Here is a 26,186-nt window from a genome sequence, read left to right on the forward strand (position 1 = left end):
TAAATGATCAAGTTAATATGTTTTCAAAAAGAGAACAAAAAAAAAAAGATAAGTTTTCAAAATGAAAAAGTCAAATTGACACAAAATATACAACAATTTACGTTCAGCTCATAAATTATAACTTTCAAATCTTATTAATGCCTCCCCTCATTGCACTGACTGTGTTCATGCACTGCCCACCTCCTGCACAGCCCCTAGCCCCTCCCCCCTCCCTGCACCACCCCTCTTACTGCACTACCTGCACTGCCCCCTTCCTACATTGCACCGCCTACATACCCTTCCTGGATTTTCCCCTCCTTGCACCCTGCCCCCTGCAATAAAACTTATCCCTACACTGCCCCTCCCTGCACCACCCCCATGAACTATAATTCTCCTTATGTTGCTCCCCCATCCCTACATTGTCTCCCCTTCCTGCGCTGCCCCTCTCCCCTAAACCTGCGTATACTAAATTCCGTATATACTTGTTCATCACAGTGCAAAGAGAAGTACTAAGATTGGTGAGAATCAATTAGGACTGAACCAGTTTAAAACTGAAAAAATATAAATAATGATTTTGTGAATTTACAATTAGGATTGAAAGCAGATTTATATCTTATTTCAAGTTATAAATCTTCTATTTATCACAATGTTAAGATTTGTGAGAATCAATTAGGACTTAGGATAGCTTAATTGTTTGTTATGTCCAGTGCCTTCTATTTGTTTATTTTTTAGTTTATCTTCAAGTTATGTATTTTGGTAAAGCAAGTCTCTATAAGTAAGTTAACTTGTTGTTGTTAGCTTTGATATGTCATGGATAAAAAAAAATAATAAAAAAAAAACTGGTACCAAGGTTGATTAACAGGTTTCCAAACAAGTTTTTGATAAATACAACATTTACAAAATAATACAGCAGGTTCTAAGAAAATAAAACATGTTTCAAAAATATATTAGGCTTTTAAGAGAATATTTTAAATTTTAGGAAGGCTTATAAGCCAATCGTAAGAGGTCAAGATTCTTTAGCTTTAAAAAATGTCAACAATCGTATTGAATATAAGAAAACATTTATAATGCATACAGGTGAAGATAGCATTACTTACTTCATTCCTTTGAACCTTGACTTCCTAAATCATCAGTATCTGATGAACTTCCTGCTCCGAGAAAATCCAGAAGTTGACTAAACTTCTTCTCCCAAACTGCATTGTTCTCAGCAATTTTTCTGTCCACGTCATTCTTAACAGCTTCCGCCTCTTTTTTGGCATGTTCAGCTTCTAATTTAGCTTGTTCTGCTTCTGTTCTAGCATTTTCAGCTTCTTTTCGTGCATCTTCAATTGCTTGATCTGCTTTCTTTTTAACTTCATTCACCTCTTGAGTAAGATCAATTCGAGAGGGCTTTACTTTAAAATGTTGCGTAATACTTCTACCAGGTCCATAAGCTTTCAAATACCCATGTGTATCTTTGCCAAGCACATCCTGAATAATTTGCTCATCTGTTTTCTCATTAAGACCTTGCTCTCTTTGTTCTTTCAATTTGTTTATCTCATCCTATGAATAAACAATATTAAGTTAGAAGATAAGATGGTAAATGTTAAATGAAAAATAACAAACATAAAATTCATAAACTTACTATTGCATGGGTGTTATTTGCCAAATTTAATGCATTCACAGCCTTCTCAGATTTTCTTGTACGAGTTGCAACCAATACATCAACTCGAGAACACTTCCCACCATTCTTCTTCCTCTACAAACATTACAAAGTTTTTAGAATCAAATTACACTCCTAATTAATGTACGTTTGCAATCTAGGGAAGGGGGCTGGTGTGCAAGTACGGAGGGTACATATGCAGGTATGTGCAGGTAGCTGTCATCTGGCAGGAGGGGGTCGGGGCTGGTGTGCAGGCAGGGAGGGGGGGTGTAATGAGCCACCTCCTTCCACCATGTTCATACATACAACAGGTCACACAATTAAAAGTTAAAATTAGAAAGAATAGTTGTTACATACTATTTCTTGTCTAGTGCGACCGAAACTTTTAGTGCCATTATAGTGAGGCATCTTTTGATGTGCCCTACTTTCACTTGCTTTTTTGCTTTTCTCCTACAGTAAAAAGGATTTAATCAATAATATATGTTAATTAATAAAAGAATAAAGATATACTATATGCGTATTTTACCATAACCGTCTCTTCACTCCAATAATCAACCAAAAACTTCCATTCGACTTTAGTCAGATGACTAGGCTTATTTTTGAGACGTTCTTCTTTTGTTTTCAAGTTTTTATCATTAAAGTACTTTGATTTCAATTTGCTCCTAGCACCTCTAAATAAACGTTGTGCATGTTTCATAACACACTCCCGCCTATTTTCAGGGTCATCAAATGACCACTTCTCCTGCAAAAGACAGAAATAAATTAATTAATGCTCTTACATCAAGTTGACAATGTTTCCTTGTTAATAAGAGAAAGAAAAAAACCTCGTAAACATGTTAATTATGATAGCATATTACCGTGATGCAAGCCCACAAATGGTCTAATGTTTCAGATTTATACTCGTCCCAACATTTAACTTGTACAGAACATACAGCTTTATTTCGAACTTGTTGACCCAAGAAGAACGAAAATAATGATGGATTATCACCATAGCAACACCATCATCGTCAAACTCCACATTCAGTTTTTCCCCAGGAGGTAACAGGGTAAGCTTTCTACAATATACCGTTCCTCTTTTTTTTTTAGCAGCACCTGTATCAAGCATAAGCTCACTGGGTAGTGAATTGACATGACTTGAAGCATATTGTCATATATATATGTATTAAGGGATAACAAAGTCAAACCTGATGAAATGTTAAGGTCTTCATTCTCTGCTACAGTCATGAGTTCCTCGTCGTTCAATGGTTCAGTATCCAAAGATGCATCTTGAAGTTCAAGTGGTTGACCTATCTGTCGTCCTTCCTCATCAAAGCCCCCCTCTATGGTGTTATTATTCTCCCTTGTCCCTCCAGTTTCTTCATCGTATTCTATTTACATGTATAGATTAAAAAACAAGTCTTTATAGAAGTGTTGAGAAAGGATTGGCTTTAATTGTTGCTGAAACTCTCTGAGTGATGAGATTGAATTTATAGCATCCACAAACTTTCCCATGAGTATGGTTAATTGATATTTTACTAATTCATCACAAAACCTATAACGCACTTCAGTATACAGAAAAGCAAGGCCCTTGTCAAAAGGACTTAAAAGGAAACCTAAAATTGTAAACTATTTAAGTATACAGAAGAAAACAAAATTTCATATGCATGGTTACTAACTACTATGAAGAAATATATATATAAAAAAATAGATACAAAGTTTGTGGTGTAGTGCATATAGGGCTTGAGATTCTAGATGTTGGCCTACTGGCAAAAGGTTGGAGTGATAGCTTAGTGCAAGTTTTTGCTGGTTGTGCAGCATACTAAGAAGCATTTTTAAAAAGCAAATATTTAAGTTGGATGCCAGCTCTTCACTACATAGACCAAATGCTAGAATTTTATTTTTTATAATTACTTTTGAAAAGCAACAGCATTGCAAGAGGACAAAGTATTAGCTACAATTGCAAGGCTAGGAAGACAACTTATACGAACTCTGAAATACATCCCTATGCTTGGATTTAAGAACTGAAAATTGGTCGGGCACTTATTAAACCTGGAGTTACACAATAAATATTCTTATGAATTGAATCTATAAAACTATAAGGTCATGAAGTTTAGCTCACTAAGTCGAATTCATGCTCATCAACTGCTAATCCTTTTATTGTAAAAGGCTAAAATAGGAAAACAATAACTATAGTAACACACGTTGTAACAACAATAAAGTCATGCAATGGATCAGCAGGAGCAGGCGCAAGAATACAGGAGCAGGGCAGCAGTAATAGCTTGTTTTAATTGCTAGGTTACATGAGGGAAAGGGGAATGCTTAGTATTTAAGGGGAAAGAGAGAATGAAAAAGATTATGTGAGTTTTACAATTAATCTAGTGTAGTAGTAGTAGTAGTAGTATAGCCTCCAAGATTCCACCTTTAGTGTGGTAGCATTAGCAGTAGGTTTGTAGCCGTTATTATCAATTTCAATAAAAAAATCCTCAAGCTTTCCTCTCTTTCATTTCACTGTTCTATTAGTTTACAGCAAGATTACTTAGTCTATAGCAAGTCAATAATCGATGATCCCTTTTTCCAGGAATTAGGAAAACAGACTAGCGATTAGCTGGAGTTGTAAATCAGCCCCTTGCTGCACCTGCCCCCTTCCTTACAAGGGCAAGGTACCTTCTTTTCCTCCTCTCCTAAATCACTATTTGTTTCTAAGTCACTAAAAGCAAATTGAAGAAAAGAATTAACTCCATTTATATATAGATTGTCTGTCCTATTAGCACACCTCATCCACTCTAACCTCTTGTGAACATCCAGAGTATCCATGGGGAAATAAAAGCTATGAATGCAAAGAGAGATAGTTATTAAAAAAATTGAAAAGTAATAATCATAATAATAATTAAAAAAAAAAAATTATTCAGTAGTCATACATAAGTCACGATGGCTAGAATGCCACATTGCCAACTAAATGCCACATTATAAGGTCACGATGAGCTAGCAACTACTATTTTTTTAAAAGAACTTTGAGTGCTTTTAGTGCAAAAGTTGATGTATTCCTTCTTTTGATCTATGATTTTGATCTGACTAGACATTAGTTAACTGAGTTTTGTAGTATAATGACTTCAGAGAATAATTAAAAGAAATGAGAAGACAAGGAGAAGATATTTAGTAAACATAATGTATCGCTTAATTGTACACAGGTCCGGGGAAAAATACATCTCAATGTCTTAAAAAAGAACCCCGACAAATCCAGTTAGCAATGTGGCATTCTAGCCATTGCAAGATGATAATGTCATATCTGCCCCATCAAATGTAACCCCTCCCCACATATCCTATTAGACTGATCATAAGCATATATAAGCACATCAAAACAACATAGCAGTTAAGAAAAAACATATCAATTTTATCTAGCATCATAATAAATATTTCAGCAGATGCAAACAACATATCAGTTAAGAAGAACATATCAATTTTACAAGCAGTAGACTGATCAGAACCAATGTATCATCGCATACAAGCAACATATCAGATTTTGTGCATATCATATTTCTAAATTGATTTGTTCACAAGAATCCAAAGCAAACATATCAATTACCAGCGCATGCAAAGAACTAATATGAACAAAGAAAGCAAATTACAAATTAATTATCACATAATTGACCTAAAAAAATAGAACAGATGATACCCAAAAAAATCAATTCAATTAACCTTTAATTTACAAAAATTTAATTAATTAATCTAAAACAATTATGATACCATTCGAATTTAAGAAAATTAAATAATACAAATCAATTGAACATAGAATTCACCCCAAAATCACAAAATAGTTAAATTACCATAGATTACATACAATAAAACGTGAAAGCTAACAAAAACGAATTATGAATACTATCTTACCTTGGTCTTTCAACGAATTGAAGGAATTTGTCTTGCAATTGGTCTTTACACGAATCCAACGAATTTGCCTTTCACTCTTTAGCGTTTGGGTGCGAACTGCTCTGAGTCTCAACTCTCAAATAAAACAAGGTTTTACAATGTTTAGATGATTTTTATTTTTTATTTCTTTTGTTTAATATTGGCGGCTAACTAAACATGAAAGTGAGTTTAAGCGCCTAATTAGTTTTGGGTTCTGTGTTTTGATTTTGCTTTATTATTATTTTTTTTACCTTATGGGAAATATTTATTAATGATATTATAATATAATTATAATAATAATATAATGTGTTGTCAATTCTCTAAAAAAAAAATGTATGCAATACTACATCGTACACTAGTTTAACCTTTAGAAGTTGCATAAATCTTCAGTCTCGATATATATTGGACAAAGTGATGTTCAGATCGGGTCAATTTTGGACAGATACTTGACAAACTTTTAAATAAATCGGATGTACAACAAAATATTGTACATCTGTTATCCTAAATTGAGCCAAAGTTACCTTAGTATGAATAAAAGTTACCCTAACATAAATAAAAATTACGAAGTATTTATTCATTATTGATAAAAGTTACCCAAAAAATTTTAAAATTGACCCTAAATTTTATAAAAGTGACCCTTGATGTACTGTAAATTATTGTACACTGGATGTATACATAAGTTATTCTAGATACTTTAAGATAAATTCAAATTAGTCAATTAGTAATTATATTACGTCACATTTACAAGGATGAACGCACCATGCCACTAAAAAACTACATCATGTCAATAGTTGTACTTTAGCTTAACCAGGTCAAATAAAGCTCGGGTAATTAGGTTCGTGTAGTTTTGCCTATCTAGATTAATAGATTATGTTTGGGTTTTACGCTATTAATCACTCATCTTTTATGAATTATTTGAAGGGAAAACATATTCATGTAAAAATTTGTTATGAGCCTATCAATAAGCTAATTACGTCCTTTCATATAGTTAAATTTGAACCCCCTTTGTGTTTAAATAAATGAAAATTTTTAATTTTCACGGAATTTTAGGAAGGTTAGTTAAATTAATTAAAAAGTAGATAGATAGTATATTATTTCAAAATTAAAAGAGAAAATTTATTAAATTAAGAAAATGTTTCATTTATTTGAACATATATAGCCAGAGAATAATTTTTACTTATAGATTATGATAACAGTTATTGATGGTTAAAGTTCTCGTTTGTCATACGTGAAGAATGAAATAAATCAGCTGACATTATAGAGTTTGAATTAAAGTCTTTCATTGAGTTACTAAAATATTATTAATTGACTTTAAAGTGAACTTTGGCAATCAATCACTAAGACATAGTACAAGTCATGTAACAACACAAAACATTGCTATAAAGTCGATCAGTAATGAATAATATTATGATTCTTTCTTACAACTAAGATTTGAATATTTGATGAGGTTATTACATATGTATATATATCCTTTAATTTGTTTACCAAAGGCTTAAATAACCATTTAAACTAAGAATGAGTCAAAGAGTAACTTAAAAAATTAATGGACCCATAAAAACTTATTAACAACATTATCAAAGTAATTAGTTTATTGTTATAAGATGTTTTAACAACCATGTTTCAATTATTTTAATCAAGTACGACTCATAACAGGGTTTTCAATTGAAGGTAAACTATCTCGAATTAAAAGTTGATACGATTAGAGTAAACCTAGTAATGCTACATAATATTTTAGTCTTTGGCTATCGCAACTTATTACGTCATATGCAGTTTTTCAACTATATGCTCATATTTACTACTCAATTATATCATTTATGTTTTACACATCCACCAAACTAAACTATTTTAATAAACTAGGTTAGATCCCGTGCCATGCACGGTTTTTCAATCTTTGTCATGGAGTATCAATTTAATTTTTATTTTATTTTATCTTAAATCAAGCTACTTAATTTTTTTTATTTATTTTTATTTTTTTTATCTTTGTTGAATTCATATCATATTGCTTTCTTCTATTTTGAACCTTGATAGCATTTTTTTTTTTCAATTAATGATAATTTTTCATTCACCAACTATGTTAAGTTGAAAGATATATATTCATGATATGTTTTTACTATAAATAGTATACATCAAAAAGTAATTACTAATATAAGAATTTATTTATACAAAGATATGGTTAGATATTTAAGTTTATAAATGTACTATTCTACAATTTTTTTTTCCTAAACTTTGGAAGTAAATATTTTACGTATATTTTTATCAATTTTATAAAAGTTTTTTTTTTAAAAAAATATACTAAGGACACATCAGAAGATGACACGTGTCATTGCTGGTGTGTCTTTTAGTGTATTGTTATTGATTTATATTACTTGAATCAAATTTTCCAAATTCATATGCTTGTCTTATCATTGTAGTGCAATTTTACAACTACATATATATATATATATATATATATATATATATATATATATATATATATATATATATATATATATATACATATATAAACATATATACATATATAAACATATAAATGAATCAAATTTTCCAAATTCATATGCTTGTCTTATCATTGTAGTGCAATTTTACAACTACATATATATATATATATATATATATATATATAAACATATATACATATATAAACATATATTTTTGAACGGGTAAATTTATATTTATTCATGTCTCAAGTGCTATGTAATTGTTGTACAATATCTTAAATTTAACGAGAAACTCGGTTATGGAATTACAATATTACAAATAAAGTTGTTTATAAATTTTACAAATTTTAAATGAAAATTTAGGAGGGAAAATTACCTCCATAATCAATAAAGCATTTAACTTGGTTAAAAATTTGTGGGAAAACTACCTCATCAATAAAGCATTTAACTTGGTTAAAATTTTGTGGGAAAATTCATCCTTCCAGAAGTAATTTTGGCGGATAAACTCCCTCCAACTCCTCTAAGTACATGTAAATGAAATTAAAAAAATGAAAAGAAAAAGATGTGAAAAATCGAACTAAAACACTAAAACTTCTCTAATGGGAAATCACCCTTCACTTATGCTCCATACTCCGTACTCCATACTCTCCATTTCTACCCTACTCTATTCTCAACTGAAGTGGGAAATTTATAATTCATAGGTAATTTCCTTCTCTCCAAGATCTGAAATTTAATACTTCTCTAAAGTTAGGTTTTTTCAAATCAATTTGTGGTTTCTATTGGTTTAATTTTATTTTTTTTTCCTTTTTTTATATGAGTGATATCAATTTGAGGTTTCCATGGGTAGTGAAATTGTATTCAATCTAGTCACCATCAGCAAATTAGCTGATGTATTAATAATTACTTGATTTAGTTGTTTTTGCTCTTTTTTATTTTTTTTTTTGGGCATTTTATGGGTGATTTGAGGTCGGATCTGCATTGAGTTCTGAAAAATATTTGATTTTTTTGGGTTATATTGCTTAGCCTGAATTTTTTGGGTTTTATTTAATAATTGTTAATTTTGTAGAAATTGAAGAGTGTTCCTCACGTTTTATTCAGTGGTATATCGTATAATTAATTTTGCCATTTTTTTGCTGTATTTTTCTAGGTTCTAGTTGATGATACCTGCATAATCTTTTTCCATATTTTCTAGTTAGTTCTATTTTTTTTTTCCCAAGAATTCTGCATAATCGTTTTCCATAATTTTTCTAGGTCCTGTGCATTATGCTTCCCGGGAATTAGTAAGATTAAGTAAACCCAATACACTAAGTTTGTAATTGCTTTTGTTGGGTTTTCAGTAATTTTTTTTATTTATGATTGCTTTCTAAGTTCATTTGATACCTTATTTGTAATGTTTATGATCAATAGAATGCTTAATTTCTGCAGTTGTTATTTTTATTAGGGTGGGGTTGACAAGCATGTCTTTTGAATTACTCGTTTAATCGATCATTAGCGATCAAAAAGTTAATCAGTTTCATCAATGAATATGATGCCTGATGCGTTTTCGAGGACTGATTTCACTAGCTAGATTGCATTTTAAAATAGAACATTGTTTCATGACAGCCTCTAGCTGATGCAAAAGGTGCAAAAAAACATGGAATGCAGGTAATCGTTTTTGGCTGTACATTGTAGACAATTAAGAAGAAAACTACCTTGTTTATAAATGTCAATAGTGTCTGTTATTGGATTATATATTTGCCATCAACATTATTAATTTTTTTTTCTGGGGCTATATATTGTTTATGCTATCTACTGATTGCGTCCAATTGGTTAGAACATCATATACCCTCTAATTTCTTCTTAGTATTTCAACCATCGATAAAAGTTCTAGTGAGAGCTGTGCAGCAGCTTATCATATAAGAGACCTATACATTGATGGAACCACGATGTGGTAATTGGAAAATGTAGTGCTGAATCAGTGAAGTTAACAGGATATACATACCCTTTCTTGAGAAAAATATGCCTTTCTGTAGTATTGTTTATACTAGACACATAATATCTATACTTAATATTTTTGTAAAAGGTTTTATTTTTCCCTTCTTGTGGATGATAAATGGAAATATGGACACATAATAGAAATTAGCTTAGACACTTTGGAGGGCCTGTAAGGGCTTCTTTGCAGTTTGAGAAAGGCTACATTATATGCATTTTCTCTCTAACGCGGTGTGTGTGACTGTGGGAATGGTATTGAGTCTACTCTACATGCTACATTTGAATGTTTTGGATAATGAGTATACCCTTGTCGGTTAGGGTGAAATGTACCAAACTTTTTTATTTGCTCTGTCTCAGATGTGTGTCACTATGCTATGAATGAATGGACTCTAGTCCTTTTGTATGGCTTGCCTTACCTTGAGTTGCGTTCTGCTGTCTGGAACCAGCTTTTGTTCCATTCTTTGCCCCCTAATATTCTTGTTCAGGGTGATTTTAATCACCTTGATTCGTTATCTCAGAAGTTAGGTGGATCTAAGCGATTACAGGGTCACCACTCATTGTTGACACTTAGGCACCAGTGGAGCCTCAGTAACATACCATCTAAAGGGGTGGCTTTTGTTTTTTTTGTTTTTGTTTTATTATTACTTTTGCCAAAAGCTGCTTGTTTAGCTCAATGATGTTGCTTGTATAAGCGTGTGTATTCATGGATTTCTATTAGTAGCTTTTGTTTCACTTAACAGTGTCTCGTATTCGATTTGTTTTCGAAACTTGTATATATGTAAATTTATTTGATAGTAAAATGCAGTCGTTATGTTGTTGCTTCCCTAGTATTTCCCTCTGTTGCTACCCTACTATTTCATCCCTTCCTGTTTTTGTGATAATACTGCTGCTGGCCACTTGTTGTCGCACTATTGTGTGCTTGTTGTACTTGATTCGAATCATAAATTAAAAGCTGAGAGATAATGATGTTCATTAAGTTAATCGAATTAATAATCAAGTGAATTGTTATGGCTAGTGTTGCTTTATTGCTTAATTATCCTACAAATTTATACCTGCAAATAGAAGAACCTTACATCTAAGAATTTTATCTTGGACATAAAACCTTAGCAGCACCATTATCTTAACCCGACTTGGGTTGTGTCCTTGCTGTTTATCAGTCACAATATCTTCCATATAATGAGGATAGAATGATATAGTTAAGGGTGGAGTAGTTTTGGCGTACCATCTTTGTGAAACACATAATTCCCCGTAAGTAGTTCATTATGCTATGTTTGGATAACAAATTAGAAGGGAAATGGAAGGGAGGGAAATAGGAGGAAGGGGGAGGAAGGGAAAATGGAGGAAATGATGAGCTCCATTTTCCCTCCAAATCTCTCCAATTTTGAAGGGATGGTCTTTATTAAAGGAGGAGGGAAAATGGATCCCTCCCTCCCCCTCCCCTTCCCTCCCCCAACATTTTATCCAAACAAGGAAGTTTGTCTCCCTCCCTTTTTCTTCCCTTCCTTTCCTTCCATTTTTTGTTATCCAAACATAGCCTTAGTCTCATCTATTTGCTCTGTTAGAGTTGTTTTACTACAACTCGAGAGTTCCAGAAGTGGAGCAGCTTTTATGAATTACACAATTCTGAAATCCATGATGCAGTAGACGCTGCCATGCAGAAACCCATGAAATGTATTTCTTCTTGTTTTTATAGGGGGTTATTCTGCTAAATATATTCATTTTATTACATCCCTTTCCCATTCTTTGGCTGGCATTCAAGAAGTTACTTAACTATCACTAATGGTGATGGAAATTATTACAAATTTTGCACTGGTGTTTCTCAATAGGTACTTCTCTACAACCTAGTGGTATCATCCCTCTTTTTGACACTCCTAGGTGTATCAATGCTGACATGCATGATATCAAGGCCTTTTGATCAATCTATGGTTACCATCATAACAGTCGCTCTATTTGTTTTGTTTATTACACTCTCTGAATCTCGACATTCTTTTCTGCAGTACTTTATACAATATCACCAGGCTGCCTTGAATTCTATACTAGCAGGTTTGTATTCTCCTTCTAATGATTTTATGTGTGTCGTCTCTTCTCCTTCTAATGATTTGAAGTTTGGTGACTTATTTCATATTGTTAAATAAAATTAGATTAATTTGTTTATCTGGCAAACTAATTATATCACTTAGATTTGAGATTTCTCAAGTAGTGTAACTGAGGATTATTTAAGTCTATGAAAAAAAAGAGTGTAAGCAAGTTTATGATACAAATTTGCTTTGTTCTTGTTTGATTTAATTGGCTGGTTACATATAAAAGCATGTTTGCTTTGTTTATCGTAGCAGTCGTTCTGTTTGTTTTGTTCGAGTTGTTGGAGCAGGTTTGTAAATGATAAAAGTACAACAGGGTTGTCCTGTCATAAATGGAATTTGTAACGATATTTTTGCCCGTCGTAAATGGCTTTAATGACGGGATTTTAGCCCTTGGTAATTGGCTTTTGCGATGGGATTATAACAGGTTATACATTCTACGATGGCCCCTTTCTAGGACGGGCTCTGGATGGAAAATGCATTCATAAATGAACCTTTATGATGGGTTTACGACGGGATTTTATGTCCTCAATGAACTCGATACTAGTAGTGTGTTTCAATTTCAGGGTGGGGGAAAAAAACATCAAGTTCCTTTTTTTTTAGTGCTCAATTAATCTATATAAAATATCGTTTTGATTTGTTTGTGTGTTTTGTTTATCAGGGGATTTAGATCAATTGGATATGTGTAAAAATGCTAGAGGTGGATACTAAAGCTGAAGAAGATGCTTCCTGAATTGTTCCTGAATTGCAAGCAAGAGAAACAAATGATAATGCAGTCCAAAGAATAATTGCTGAAATTGTTTAGGGGACAAAATGATTTAGTTTTAACTTTAATTGTTTTTTTGTTAGTTGTTTTTTTTTTGGGAAGGAATTCTTAGTTTAACTAGTGATAATTTAATTTTGTAATTTTCCTTATAAATAACAATGTACAAACTTTTAATTTATATAAATAAAATTCTAATTTTTTTTTCTATAAATTCTGATTTAAATTGTATTATTATTATTATTATTATTATTATTATTATTATTATTATTATTATTATTATTATTATTATTATTATTATTATTATTATTATTATTATTATTATTATTATTATTATTATTATTATTATTATTATTGTTATTATTGGAATTAGATATATCTCTTGGTTAAAAATAATTGTAAATTAAACCATAAAAATAATAATTACTTCTATGTTGTAAGATTCACAGAATTAATCCTAGTTTATTTTTCTTAAACAACGTGATCGGTTTGTATCAATATATGTTTTCCACAAAAATAAATTTTTATATTGCACAAGTGTTAGATTGAATGCCACGGCGAAAATAATACCTGTGAGCTGTGATACAAGTGTTTGTTTGCCACGAGAATAATATTAGTTGTGGCTCAAGTGTCAATTTGCCACAGGAACATAATTAGTCGTGGCATAAGTGTTTATTTGCCACGGAAAAGAAATTTAGTCGTGGCACAAGTTTCAATTAGCCACGAATTTCCTTTTTCCCGTGGCATAATATATTGTTGACAAATCAAGTTTTTTGTTGACTTTATTTTTCCCGTGGCTAGATCAATTTATGCCACGAATTTAGAATTCCCGTGGCATAATTCGTGGCACAAGTGGTTAATTGTTGTAGTGTTTTTACACGTAGAAAATTTGAAGAATATCTTTCACAACTAGGATCTAAATAATGCTGCGCGAAACTGGAAAATTTTATCGTGCACAGAAAGCTGCTGAGGCATGTAGGAACTAGCTTCAGAAAACAGAGTCTAGCGCCACTGATTTGACTCTGTCACCAGGCGACAGCTTCTGGGGGGGCGCCGACCTCTGTTTGCTGGCCCTAAGTTCTTCCAATACCGAGCCACAAATATGCGTTCTAATTTTGGCCAGTTTTTAGCACTGTTTGCTCGATCCTACTTCCTGATTGAGTTTTTCTCACTTTTCTGAAACCCATATGTGCAACAAAGGGTACATACGAGAATGTTGAATTCACCAAACCATGGAAGAGAGTTTTTCTCAACTCGCGGTGTCCTATCCACTCGCGCCAACCCTTCACGGTTAGGCTTCCATGCGGTGCATCCGGACAATTAACCATGGACCCTCTTTGACTAACCCATATCCCGAACTTTAGAGAACTAGAGCCATGGTTAGTTTGCAAACTCATTGCATCATGTTGTGACTACTTGACTACTTGTGCATACTTATTATGTGACTAAGCTAACCGTTTGGTTTAACTTGTGCTTGTAAATAAGTCTTAATAAATTAATTAATGACTAAAGGACTTTGCTTAATTAATTAATTAATTAATTAATTTGATCTAATAAATATGTCTAAAATCGAGTCATAGTCCCTTTAAGTCAACCCGGTTTTTTATTCTCGTATACTTCACAAGCATCAACTTCTTTTGGTCATAGCCGGAGTTGTAGGAAGAACTACGAGTCTTACCACCTAGGATATGAAGCCCCGAGTTTAATCTTTAATTTGGCGTTGGTTTCATCCCAATCAGAGTCACAGATCAAAAGTTATGACTAAAATACCACAACCTGTCCAGTTTAATGCATATACGTGAGGTCTTAACTTAGTATTTGTTCGAGTCTAGTCTTATAGTCTAGCCACATGGTCATGACACGAGTCTTAACATGTCACTTGCACTCACAATAAAGCACCCACTAATATGTATATACACCAGTACCATGTCTTAGGTTCATGCATGAGTCGGTTCTTTCCGTCATTTAAGTTAGGGGTACAGTCTATTCCTAATTTCTTCATATCGCTCCATCTACATCATCTTTCTTCACATCACAACCTTCATTCTTCCTACCTTCTTCCATATATGCATGTTGAATAGAGTTGAGTCAAATAATTAACAGTCAATATCCCTAATTTCCCTTTCCACAGTACTTGGTCAAGGAGAGAAGGGTGATAAATCAAGGACAACACCTTTGTTCAAGTCTTACTTTTTGATAAACCGATTTGTCATAAGAGGAAAGCTAAGAAGATAATGGCAACTCAAGAAGAAGTCAACGAACTTAGGAATCAACTTACTACCGCAACTGAGGCATTGAAGGCTTTAACCCTCAAAATCGATGACCCTGTGAAGCAACAACAAATGGACCTTATGCAAGAAAGTTCGAGCAAACTATCTAGTGATTACAAGTTTCAGGGCATCAGTTCGCAAGGGGTCTTGCTGGACAAGGAGCTTCTTCCGCAGAATTTCAATGCCAACGACATCCCAAAATTAAAGGCAACAGATAACCCTTATCTTCACTTAAGAGCCTTTGAAACTATAATGAAGATTAAAGGGATTGATAAGAAAGTCTTTCATTCCTTGTTTTCCTTATCTCTTGAAACCGTTTGCCAACAATGGTTCTTCTCCCTTGACAAAGAGAAAACCTCTACCTGGGAATTGATAGTAAACGCTTTCATTGATAGTGTAATATTCAAGTCAAAACCGATTATAGACAACTCGAGATGTTAAGACAAAAAGAGAATGAAGGCTTTACTTCTTTCTTCAATAAGTGGAGGGAAACTTCTGCTAAGATGATTGAGGTGCCCTCCGAAAAAAATTTGTGAGGATGTTCATAAAAAACTTAAAAGAAAAGTATTCAAAGCATTTAAAATATCAACATAATTTGAATACTTTCAAGGCCTTTTATGACATCAGAATCAAGATCGAAGACGACCTCGCAAAGCAAAAAGCTACTAACAATAGTAACAACGGTGGCTGGAAAGGAAAGAAATACCACAATCCTTCTTCTTCCGAAAACGCCCACTCTAGTAACAATGTTAGTACCTATGATCTCAGTGAAGTTTTAGCCGTGTATAACCAAGGACCTAAGAAGCAACTAAGGAAAGACTTCACCCCCATTGGGATGAGCTACATACGATACTGCTTTCGATCGACTCCATGCCAAGGGACTCATTACTCTCATTGGACCTATTCAAGATCTCGCACCCGAAAAGAGATAACCTAGTTGGAATCTAGACGCACATTGCAAATATCACCAAGGTAGGGGTCATGCTACTGAGAGTTGTTGGAATCTAAAGGAGGCTATCCAACATTTGATCGATAATAACAAGCTTCCCATGCCTCCAGCTAGCAAGAAGAGCGAGTAATGATGAAGCAAAAGACACAAGACAATGGCGAGCTTCAACGACAAGATTTCGTGACTTCCTCTTTTCTATTCTTTTATTTACCCTTTCCCCAATAAATCTAGCATAGGCCCCTTTTTATTCTCCTTAGATTTATTTTGTAGGATCATTATTTCTTCTCCTTTAATAAAAATGAGCATTTATTTCCTTGCATATGATCATTGCATTGCTTTGCATTAAAAAAAAAAAAATCCATGTCAAACTAAGTACAAGGTATACTAATGATTTTAGGCACCCCTTGTAGCCACATCATATCACCTTTCACCCTTCAAATATGCAATCCTTTTTTGATAAATAACTTTGAGCCTCGTCTAACGATAGACCTTTTGTTTTTCAACCTACATCTACCTAACCTTGGGATGGGATGGTGTGTAACTTATGTAACTTCAAAATATTGAGTAAATTAAATAAATAAAATAATAATAATAATAATAATAATAATAATAATAATAATAATAATAATAATAATAATAATAATAATAATAATAATAATAATAATAATAATAATAATAATAATAATAATAATAAAAGTGTACAAAAGGACAAGTGTTCCAATGTCTTTGACATGAACATGTCTTTGATATGAACACGTCTCAGATTGTGTCCCTTATCGAGTGCTCGGTACCGTGCCTGAGAAACATGAATGCCAAATGAGTGATAGACTGCATGATCGGGATTGCCCACACTTATAAAAATAAAATAGATGCTAAAGCAAAAGAGAAAAGAGAGCTAAAAAAGAGTTAAAAGCCTCAAGCATAAAAATGCAAAGATTCAAAAACAAAGTTGCACACCTTGGGGGCTTATCTAGGGTCTTGAGCCTTTATCCCTTTCTTCTTCAACCTTTAGCCTAACCACGTTACAACCCTTAAAAAGACCTTTTTAAGGTATACACATACTTGTGCGAGGTTCGGCTAGAGCTACGTTCGGCCTGATTCCTAACGGATACGTAGGCAACCTCACATCGAGGTGCGACCATAATAAACATGCATTCACATTTACATTCATAATTGATCATATCAAGAGATCCCCTATGCTCATCCCTATCTACTTAGAGCTAGACTTAAGGGCTTGATCCTTATATCATTAGCTTACCTAGTGTAGACACCCAAATGTGTCTCCCCAAAACCAAACCCGGTGATGAGTACCTTTCACGTCGAATCATAATCGAATGAAGTGAAAGTGTGGAAAGTCTAGTGTTGCGGAAAGTTTTTTATTTTCTTTTCTCTTCTCTCTGTTTTTAAAAACTTATTTTAAGAAAACAGCCAATCCAGTTTGGTTGGTCCATGATATGGGTCCAATATTAGTGTAGTTGGATGGGGCTTGCAAAGACCTTTCCAACGATATATTATGAGCCCAATTCCGATGAATATTGACCGATGAATATTGAGGAAGTTATGGCCAATTTACTAAACTGGGCCCGGTTTGAGCTTTATGTACGACCCAATGATCTAGGGGAGGGCCTAATATGATTTATCATTCCTAATGCAATTAGGAATGGTTTTAGTCTTTTAGATTCTTCTAGAAGGTTCTTTCATTCCTAATTCAATTAGCATAGATAAATTGACTTTTGTTGACTTTTCAGAGTTTTAATCAAAATCAAATAGCATTTCGAGGAAATTATATGATTTTATCTTCCAGTACGGCAGACTTATCGGATTTTCGAAAACGCGCTAAAATTAGGCTTGGCGCCTGACCCCAGGCCTTGGCGCTTGGAACCAGGCCTGGCGCCTGGCGCTAGCCATTGGCGCCTGGCGCTAGTGTTGGTGTCTGGCGCCAGCTAGCCAGGGTTGGCGCCAGCTCTGTTTTTTGTGCGTCAGACTCTGTTTTGTTTAATTTATCTTTTTGGCTGATTTTCTCTATAAATATCGTATTAAAAACTCCGTTTTCTGGAATCATTCATCACCAATTCTCATCAAATTTTCTTGATTATTTCATCTTTCTTTCTTTCTTTCTCTAAACTTTGTTTTCATATACAAAATTTCGCATTCACAAGATCTAGAAACACCTAGCCATATTCGAAGTTGCCTTCGCCCTAGATGTGAAAGGTTTAATTTATGAGAGTTTGGTCCCAAATCTCCATTTCAATCCAGTTCCTAAAACTTGTTGGCGACTCTTTTGCTCTATCTTCTTCTCTTTTGGACGCCACCGTACTTTAGTGTATGATCACAGTGGGGTTCAAGCTAGTGGGATTTAAAGGCTTGAAATTATTCCCTACAGTTTTTGGCGACTCCACTGGGGAGGATTTCTATTTTAATTCCTGAATTTGTTTCGGCAATGATTTAGAATGAGTGGATGAGACTCGAAACGTTCTAAGTATTTCATGTGCGTAATTTTGATTAACATTATTGTCATATGCATAAAAAAGATCTCATTGGAAAGACCATCCGTAATGAGTTAAAAACATAGGATTTTACACGTAGGAAATTTGATTAATATCTTTCACAACTAGGACCGAAATAACACCGCGCGAAACTGGAAAATTTTATCGAGCACAGAAAGCTGCTGAGGCATGTGGGAAGTAGCGTCAGGGGCCAGAGCTTGGCGCCAGCATTTTAGTAGTAGCGCCAGACGCCAATATTGGCGCCAGGCGTTACAGTCAAAAGCTGGCGCCAGTCTCTGTTTGCTGGCGCCAATTTCCCCCAATACCGAGCCAGAAATATGCGCTCTAATTTCGACCGGTTTTTCGTATTGTTTGCTCGATCCTACTTCCTGATTGAATTTTTTCTCACTTTTCTGAAACCCATATGTGTTCTACATATGGACATAACCCTTTGGGAATTCATGCTCCATCTACCCGATTGAACGCTCCGTGCAACAAAGGGTACATCCGAGATGTTGAATTCACCAAACCATGGAAGCGAGTTTTTCTAAACTCGCGGTGTCCCATCCACTCGCGCCAACCCTTCACGGTTAGGCTTCCGCGCAGTGCATCCGGACAATTAACCATGGACCCTCTATTGACTAACCCATATCCCGAACTTTAGAGAACTAGAGCCATGGTTAGGTTGCAAACGCATTGCATCATATTGTGCCTACTTGACTAATTGTGCATTATTTGTTGTGCATACTCTATGTGGTTTTTTCCTAACCGTTTTGTTTGACTTGTGTCAAAGCTTAATAAACTGATTAATGACTAAAGGAATTTGTTTAATTAATTAATTTGAGCTAATAAATAAACATAAAATCGAGTCATAGTTCCTTTAAGTCAACCCGGATTTTTATTCCCGTATACTGCATAAGCGTCAACTTGTTTTGGTCATTGCCGGAGTTCTAGGAAGAGTTACGAGTCGTTAAACCTATGGATCTGTAGCCCCGAGTTTGTTCTTTAATTTGGCGTTGGTTTCATCCCAATCAGAGTCCCAGATTAAAAGTTATGACTAAAATACCACAGTCTGTCCAGTTTAATGCATATACGCGAGGTCTTAACTTAGTCTTTGCTTGAGTCTAGTCACATAGTCTAGCCACATGGTCATGACACGAGTCTTAACATATCACCTACACTCACTAGTCTTGGCACACACTTTGAGTACACATCACCATGACCATGTCTTAGGTTCATGCATGAGTCGGTTCTTTTTCCGTCATTTGAGTTGGGGGGTACATTCTATTCCTAATTCTTCATATCCCTCCACCTCCATCATTCTTCTTCACATTTTATTCCATTTTTCTTCACATCCTCCTTCCATTGCATGTTGAATAAAGCTTGAGTTAAATAATTAACAATGAATATCCCCAAATTCCTTTTCCACATTACTTGGTCGAGGAGAGAAGGGCGATTAATCAAGGACAACCTCTTTATTCAAGTTTCACTTTTCGATAAACCGATTCGTCAAAAGAGGAAGGCTAAAAGGATAATGGCAACTCAAGAAGAAGTCAATGAGCTCAGGAACCAACTAGTTACCATGACTGAAACACTGAAGCTTCTAACCCTCAAGGTCGATGATCCTGTGAAGCAACAACAAATGAACCTCATGCAAGAAAGTCTAAGCAAGCTATCTAACGACTATAAATTTCAGGGCATGAGTTCACAAGGGGTCTCGTTGGACAAGGAAATTCTTCCGCATAAGTTCAACGCCACTGACATCCCAAAATTTAAGGCAACAAATAACCCTTTATTTCATCTAAGAGCTTTCGAAACTATAATGAACATTAAGAGTATCGATAAGAAGGTTTTCCCCTCTCTGTTCTCACTATCTCTTGAAACCGTTTGCCAACAATGGTACTTCTCCCTTGACAAAGAGAAAACCTCTACCTGGGAATCGATAGTAAACGCTTTCATTGATAGATACAAGTGCAATATTCAAGTTGAAACCGATCATAGACAACTTGAGATGCTAAGACAAAAAGAGAATGAAGGTTTTACTTCTTTCTTTAATAAGTGGAGGGAAACTTCCGCTAAGATGATTGAGGTCCCCACCGAAAAGGAGTCTGTGAGGATGTTTATCAAGAATCTCCAAGAGAAGTATTCGAAGCATTTAAAATATCAACACAATTTGAATACTTTCAAGGCCGTTTATGACATCGTAATTGAAATCGAATATGACCTCGCAAAGCAAAAAGCTACTAACAATAGTAACCACGGTGGCTGGAAAGGAAAGAAGAACGACAATCCTTCTTCTTCTGAAAACGCCCACTCTAGTAACAATGTTAGTACCTTTGATCTCAGTGAAGTTTTAGCCATGGATAACCAAGGATCTAAGAAGCAACTAAGGAAAGACTTCACCCCCATTGGGATGAGCTACATACGATACTGCTTTCGATCGGCTCCATGCCAAAGGACTCATTACTCCCATTGGACCTATTCAAGATCCCGCACCTGAAAAGAGATTTCCTAGTTGGAATCTAGACGAACACTGCAAGTACCATCAAGGTAGGGGTCATACTACTGAGAGCTGTTGGAAGCTAAAGGAGGCTATCCAACATTTGATTGATAATAACAAGCTTCCCATGCCTCCAGTTAACAAGAAGAGCGAGTGATGATAAAGGAAACAACACAAGACAAGAGGCGAGCTTCAACGACAAGATTTCGTGACCTCTTTTTTTTATTTATTTACTCTTTTCCCAATAAGTCTAGCATAGACACCTTTCTTTTCCCTTAGATTACTTTTTTAGATTCTCTATTTATTTTCCTTTAATAAAATGAGCATTTATTTCCTTATATATGATCATTTCATTATATTGCATTAAAAAAAAAAAATTATGTCGAATTAAACACAAGGTATACCAATGATTTAAGGCAACCCTTGTAGCCACATCATATCTCCTTTCACCCTTCAAATATACAATCCTTTTTTTCATAAACCACTTTGAGCCTCGTCTAATGATAGACCTTTCTTTTTTCAACCTACATCTACCTAACCTTGGGATGGGATGGTGTGCAACTTATGCAATTTTCAAAAAAAAGCTTGAGAAGATTAAAATAGCAAAAATAGCAAAAAATAATAATAAAAGTGTACAAAAGGGCAGGCGTTCCAATGTCTTTGATATGAAAATATCTTTGACATGAACACGTCTCACATTGCGTCTCTTATCGAGTGCTCGGTACCGTACCTGAGAAACATGAATGCCAAGTGAATGATAGACCGCATGATCGGGATTGCCCACGCTTATAAAAATAAAATAGATGCTAAAGCAAAAGATAAAAAAAAAGCTAAAAAAGAGTAAAAACTCAAGCATAAATATAAAGATTTAAAAGCGAGGTTTCACACCTTGGGGGCTAATCGAAGGTCTGGAGCCTTTATCCCCTTCTTATTTAAACCTTTAGCCTAACCACGTTACAACCCTTAAAAAGACCTTTTTGAGGTATACACACACTTGTGCGAGGTTCGTCTAGAGCTACGTTCGGCCTGATTCCTAATGGATACGTAGGCAACCTCACATCGAGGTGCGGCCGTAATAAACATGCATTTACATTCACATTCACACACTCACACCATGATCATATCAAGGGATTCCCTATGCTCATCCCTATTCATTTAGAGCTAGACTTGGGGGCTTGATCCTTATATCATTAGCTTATCTAGCCTAAGAGTCACCATCATTTGACTCTTCTAAAAATAATATTTTCTCCATACACTTAGCCTTTGCGGCCTAACTTTAGTGTCACTTTCACACACTGCACAGATACATGACCAAATATACTTCCCTTAGGAATCCTTTGTCATGGAATCTTAACACAACGCTGAAGCATGCCTTGTCATATCAAAATTCACTCATCAATCATAATCATCATTGCATCACGAAGTATGAAGTGCTTAGCCTCCGTGCCTAAGTTACCCAAATACTTTCATCATTGAGTCAACCATTGAGATAGCCTAGGATGAATTAATCCTTGCACCTTGAGAGATAGTATCAAATGACATTTAACTAAGCTCATTCAACATGCACCTTCAAAACTTCGATTCTTTTTCGCGTCTTTCTTTTTCGGGAGAAAGTCGGTACCCTCCACAAAAATGACGGAAAATTTTTGCTTTTTTGAGTCAACACTATGCACACACGGGTCGTGAGTCACACGTGTCATTTCACTTTGATTTGAGTCTAACACATGTGTCAAACAGTTTGAGTCGAGTCAACCTCGAGTCAGTTAATCACAGAGAGTCAAGTTTATACCTTGAGTCGTGTCAAGTCGATGAGTCAAGCAATGTTAAGCCTTAGGTCAACCCTAAGATAATTAAAAAGATTGGCAAAGTTCTATAGTAAAAAATAAATACAGGTGCAGCAGAATAGGGAAGACCCTATCACAGCGTTCGGCGACAGAGTCAATTCTTGGCGCCAGAGATATCTCAGCAGCGACAGAGCTTGAAGCCTCTCAGAAAGGTGATTTCGACTTCATACAGCAATTTCGGGTTCCTTGGTACGCCAGTTAGCCCCTATAAGCAATTTGACATGATTAAGTAGTCGGTTTGATTACGACAGCAAATAAGTGATCGACCTGATGAAAGATCGTCTCACTTAGCTTAAAGCGCCTAAGCATTGGCTCAAAATAAAAAAGGCACCGACATATAGGTTCAAAACAACGAAAGCGCTGACGTACAGGCATAGCGGAAGCAATGTTCGAGCGAGCTTTAAAGATCGACAAGTGTTGGTCTTCGGTAATTTTCTTCGGAATATTATCGCAACAACTGAGGATGACTTCAAGTAAAGTTATTTTCGACGGCATTCGCTAAGATTGTGGAAGTTGTCACCAAAGATTTGAGAAGATAGCACGAGATGGTCGGTCTTCGACGGCATTCGCTAAGATTGTGGAGGTTGTCACCCAAGATTTGAGAAGATAGCACGAGATGGGCGGTCTTCGACGGCATTTGCTAAGATTGTGGAGGTTGTCACCCAAGATTTGAGAAGATAGCACGAGATGGGCGGTCTTCAACGGCATTCGCTAAGATTGTGGAGGTTGTCACCAAGATATGAGAAGAGCGGTTCATGATGAGGCGGTCTTCAACGACTTTTGCTATGATTGGAAAGGTTGTCACTATGATTCAAGAAAAGGCTTAAGATGTAGCAACATTGATCGACGGCGTTCCCTAGATTGCGGAAGATCGTCAAAACAAACAGCAAGATGGCGTTCCTCAGATTGTGGAGGGTTGTCACAAACAACTGAGGATTGTTTCAAGAGAAGCAATTTTCGATAGTATTCCCTTGGACGTGGAATATTATCAATGTGGATGAGGATTGTTTCAAGAGAAATAATCTTCGATAGTATTCCCTTGGACGTGGAATATTATCAATGCGGATGAGGATTGTTTCAAAAGAAATAATCTTCGATGGTATTCCCTTGGAAGTAGAATATTATCATAGCGGAGGAAGATTGTTTCAGGCGAAGCAATCTTCTATATTGGAAGCAGTTACGGGCGTAGCGGTTTTCAAGCGGGATGGCATTCTCTAGCTTGCAGGAGGTCATCAAAACAGATCAGTTACTTTCAGAGACGTGTGCTCGACGGTGCAAGATACGTGTTTCTTAAATCTCTTATCTGTTTAACTAACGCTAGTTTGCAGGTATCGGCGTTACAAGAGTGATTTAGGATCGCAGAACGTTCTGAATCATTCTCCGTCCTTATCGATACTTTGACTTTTGTTTTCGAAACTCGCGTTTCTCCAAACTCAGTCAAAGTGGGGGCTTCTGTAGACACCTAAATGTGTCTCTACAAAACCAAACCCGGTGATGAATACCTTTCACGTCAAATCATAATCGAATGAAGTGAAAGTGTGGAAAGTCTAGTGTTGCGGAAAGTTTTTTATTTTCTTTTCTCTTCTCTTTGTTTTTGAAAACTTATTTTAAGAAAACAGCCAATCCAATTTGGTTGGTCCATGATATCGGTCCAATAGTAGTGTAGTTGGATGGGGCTTGCAAAGACCTTTCCAACGATATATTATGAGCCCAATTCCGATGAATATTAAGGAAGTTATGTCCAATTTACTAAACTGGTCCCGGTTTGAGCTTTATATACGGCCCAATGATCTAGGGGAGGGCCTAATATGATTTATCATTCCTAATGAAATTAGGTATGGTTTTAGTCTTCTAGATTCTTCTAGAAGGTTCTTTTCATTCCTATTTCAATTAGCATTGATAAATTGACTTTTGTTGACTTTTCATAGTTTTAATCAAAATCAAATAGCATTTTCGAGGAAATTATATGATTTTGTCCTCCAGTACAGCAGACTTATCGGATTTTAATTCAGTTTTGTTTGCGTCAGAACTCTGTTTTGATATTTTATCTTTTTGGCTGATTTTCTCTATAAATATCGTATTAAAAACTTTGTTTTCTGGAATCATTCATCACCAATTCTCATCAAGTTTTCTTGATTATTTCATCTTTCTTTCTTTCTTTCTCTAAACTTTGTTTTCATATACAAAATTCCGCATTCAGTAGATCTAGAAACACCTAGCCATATTCGAAGTTGCCTTCGCCCTAGACGTGAAAGGTTTAATTTCTGAGGGTTTGGTCCCAAATCTCTATTTCAATTATTTAATTTAATTGTTTGATTATTATTTTCCTTGAAGTTACTAACGTGTGTATTTTGTTATTAGAAAGAGGTACGAGGCATCAAAGTAAGTGCTTTAAGGGTTTTAATTGATATTATGATGTAGAGATCATGTTTACATTGTTATTATGATATTCCTAGTATCATGTCTAGGGTAATTTTAATATTAAATATGATCGTTATGATGCTTCCTACGTTCTTTCTAATATTTATGATTGTTAGAATCATGTTAGGGCTAAAGCTTTGATTTTTATTGCTTAGTGACATGCTAGGGTTTGTTATTAATCTTGTTAGTATCATGCCTAGGATCTTTCTATTATTATTATGCTTTAATATTAACATGAACATGATTATGATTATAATTGTTATAATTCATGATGATTATTATTCATTATTTATCATGATGTTGATTATTTTTATTATGTTGCTTGATCACACTTTTATGCATGTTTAAAGGGAATTTTGGTACTTGTAATCACGCTTAATAAGATATTTAATAATCTTGTTTAGGGTTAATGTGATTATAATTCAAGTGATCGCCAATAATAGATTTATTTGTGCATTAATATTCAACCAACATAGATAAACAGGTTTAGGGTAAACCTATTGATTGCATGTTAATCAGAAAGCGCATATGAATACGATCAGAATAAAGTAGAGGCCTATTATTAGGGCAGGTTCAATATCTTTTAGGTTGGATTTTGTAACATCATCCCCGAACCCTTATTTGGTTCATGACCTTATGGAGTTGACGATCTCTTGGATCATTAAGGGGTGTAACCTTCACCTCGTGAACGGTTTACAAGTTCCTAAAACTTGTTGGCGACTCTTTTTCTCTATCTTTTTCCCTTTTGGACGCCACCGTACTTTAGTGTATGATCACAGTGGGGTTCAATCTAGTGGGATTTAAAGGCTTGAAATTATTCCCTACACCTAGCCTAAAGAGTCACCATCATTTGACTCTTCTTGAAATCATATTTTCCCATACACTTAGCCCATGCGGCCTAACTTTAGTATCACTTTCACACACCGCACAGATACATGACCTAATATACTTTCCCTTAGGAAC

At 34.8% G+C, this 26,186-nt stretch overlaps 1 protein-coding gene across 1 annotated transcript; it reads right to left on the bottom strand.

Annotated features, from left to right (window-relative positions):
• Positions 1–1,077: 1,077 nt before the first annotated feature.
• LOC145557769 (uncharacterized) lies at positions 1,078–11,085 on the bottom strand. Its single transcript, XM_081618946.1, has 7 exons — positions 10,965–11,085; positions 2,806–2,988; positions 2,610–2,713; positions 2,148–2,363; positions 1,979–2,071; positions 1,604–1,717; positions 1,078–1,521 (listed from the first exon to the last, which is right to left on the bottom strand). Exons 1-7 carry the CDS (start codon positions 11,083–11,085, stop codon positions 1,078–1,080), a joined length of 1,275 nt encoding a protein of 424 aa, XP_081475072.1.
• Between the last annotated feature and the right edge of the window lie 15,101 nt (positions 11,086–26,186).

This window comes from Chenopodium album, chromosome 9 (assembly GCF_948465745.1).
Source record: "Chenopodium album chromosome 9, dcCheAlbu1.1, whole genome shotgun sequence".
NCBI lineage: Eukaryota > Viridiplantae > Streptophyta > Magnoliopsida > Caryophyllales > Amaranthaceae > Chenopodium > Chenopodium album.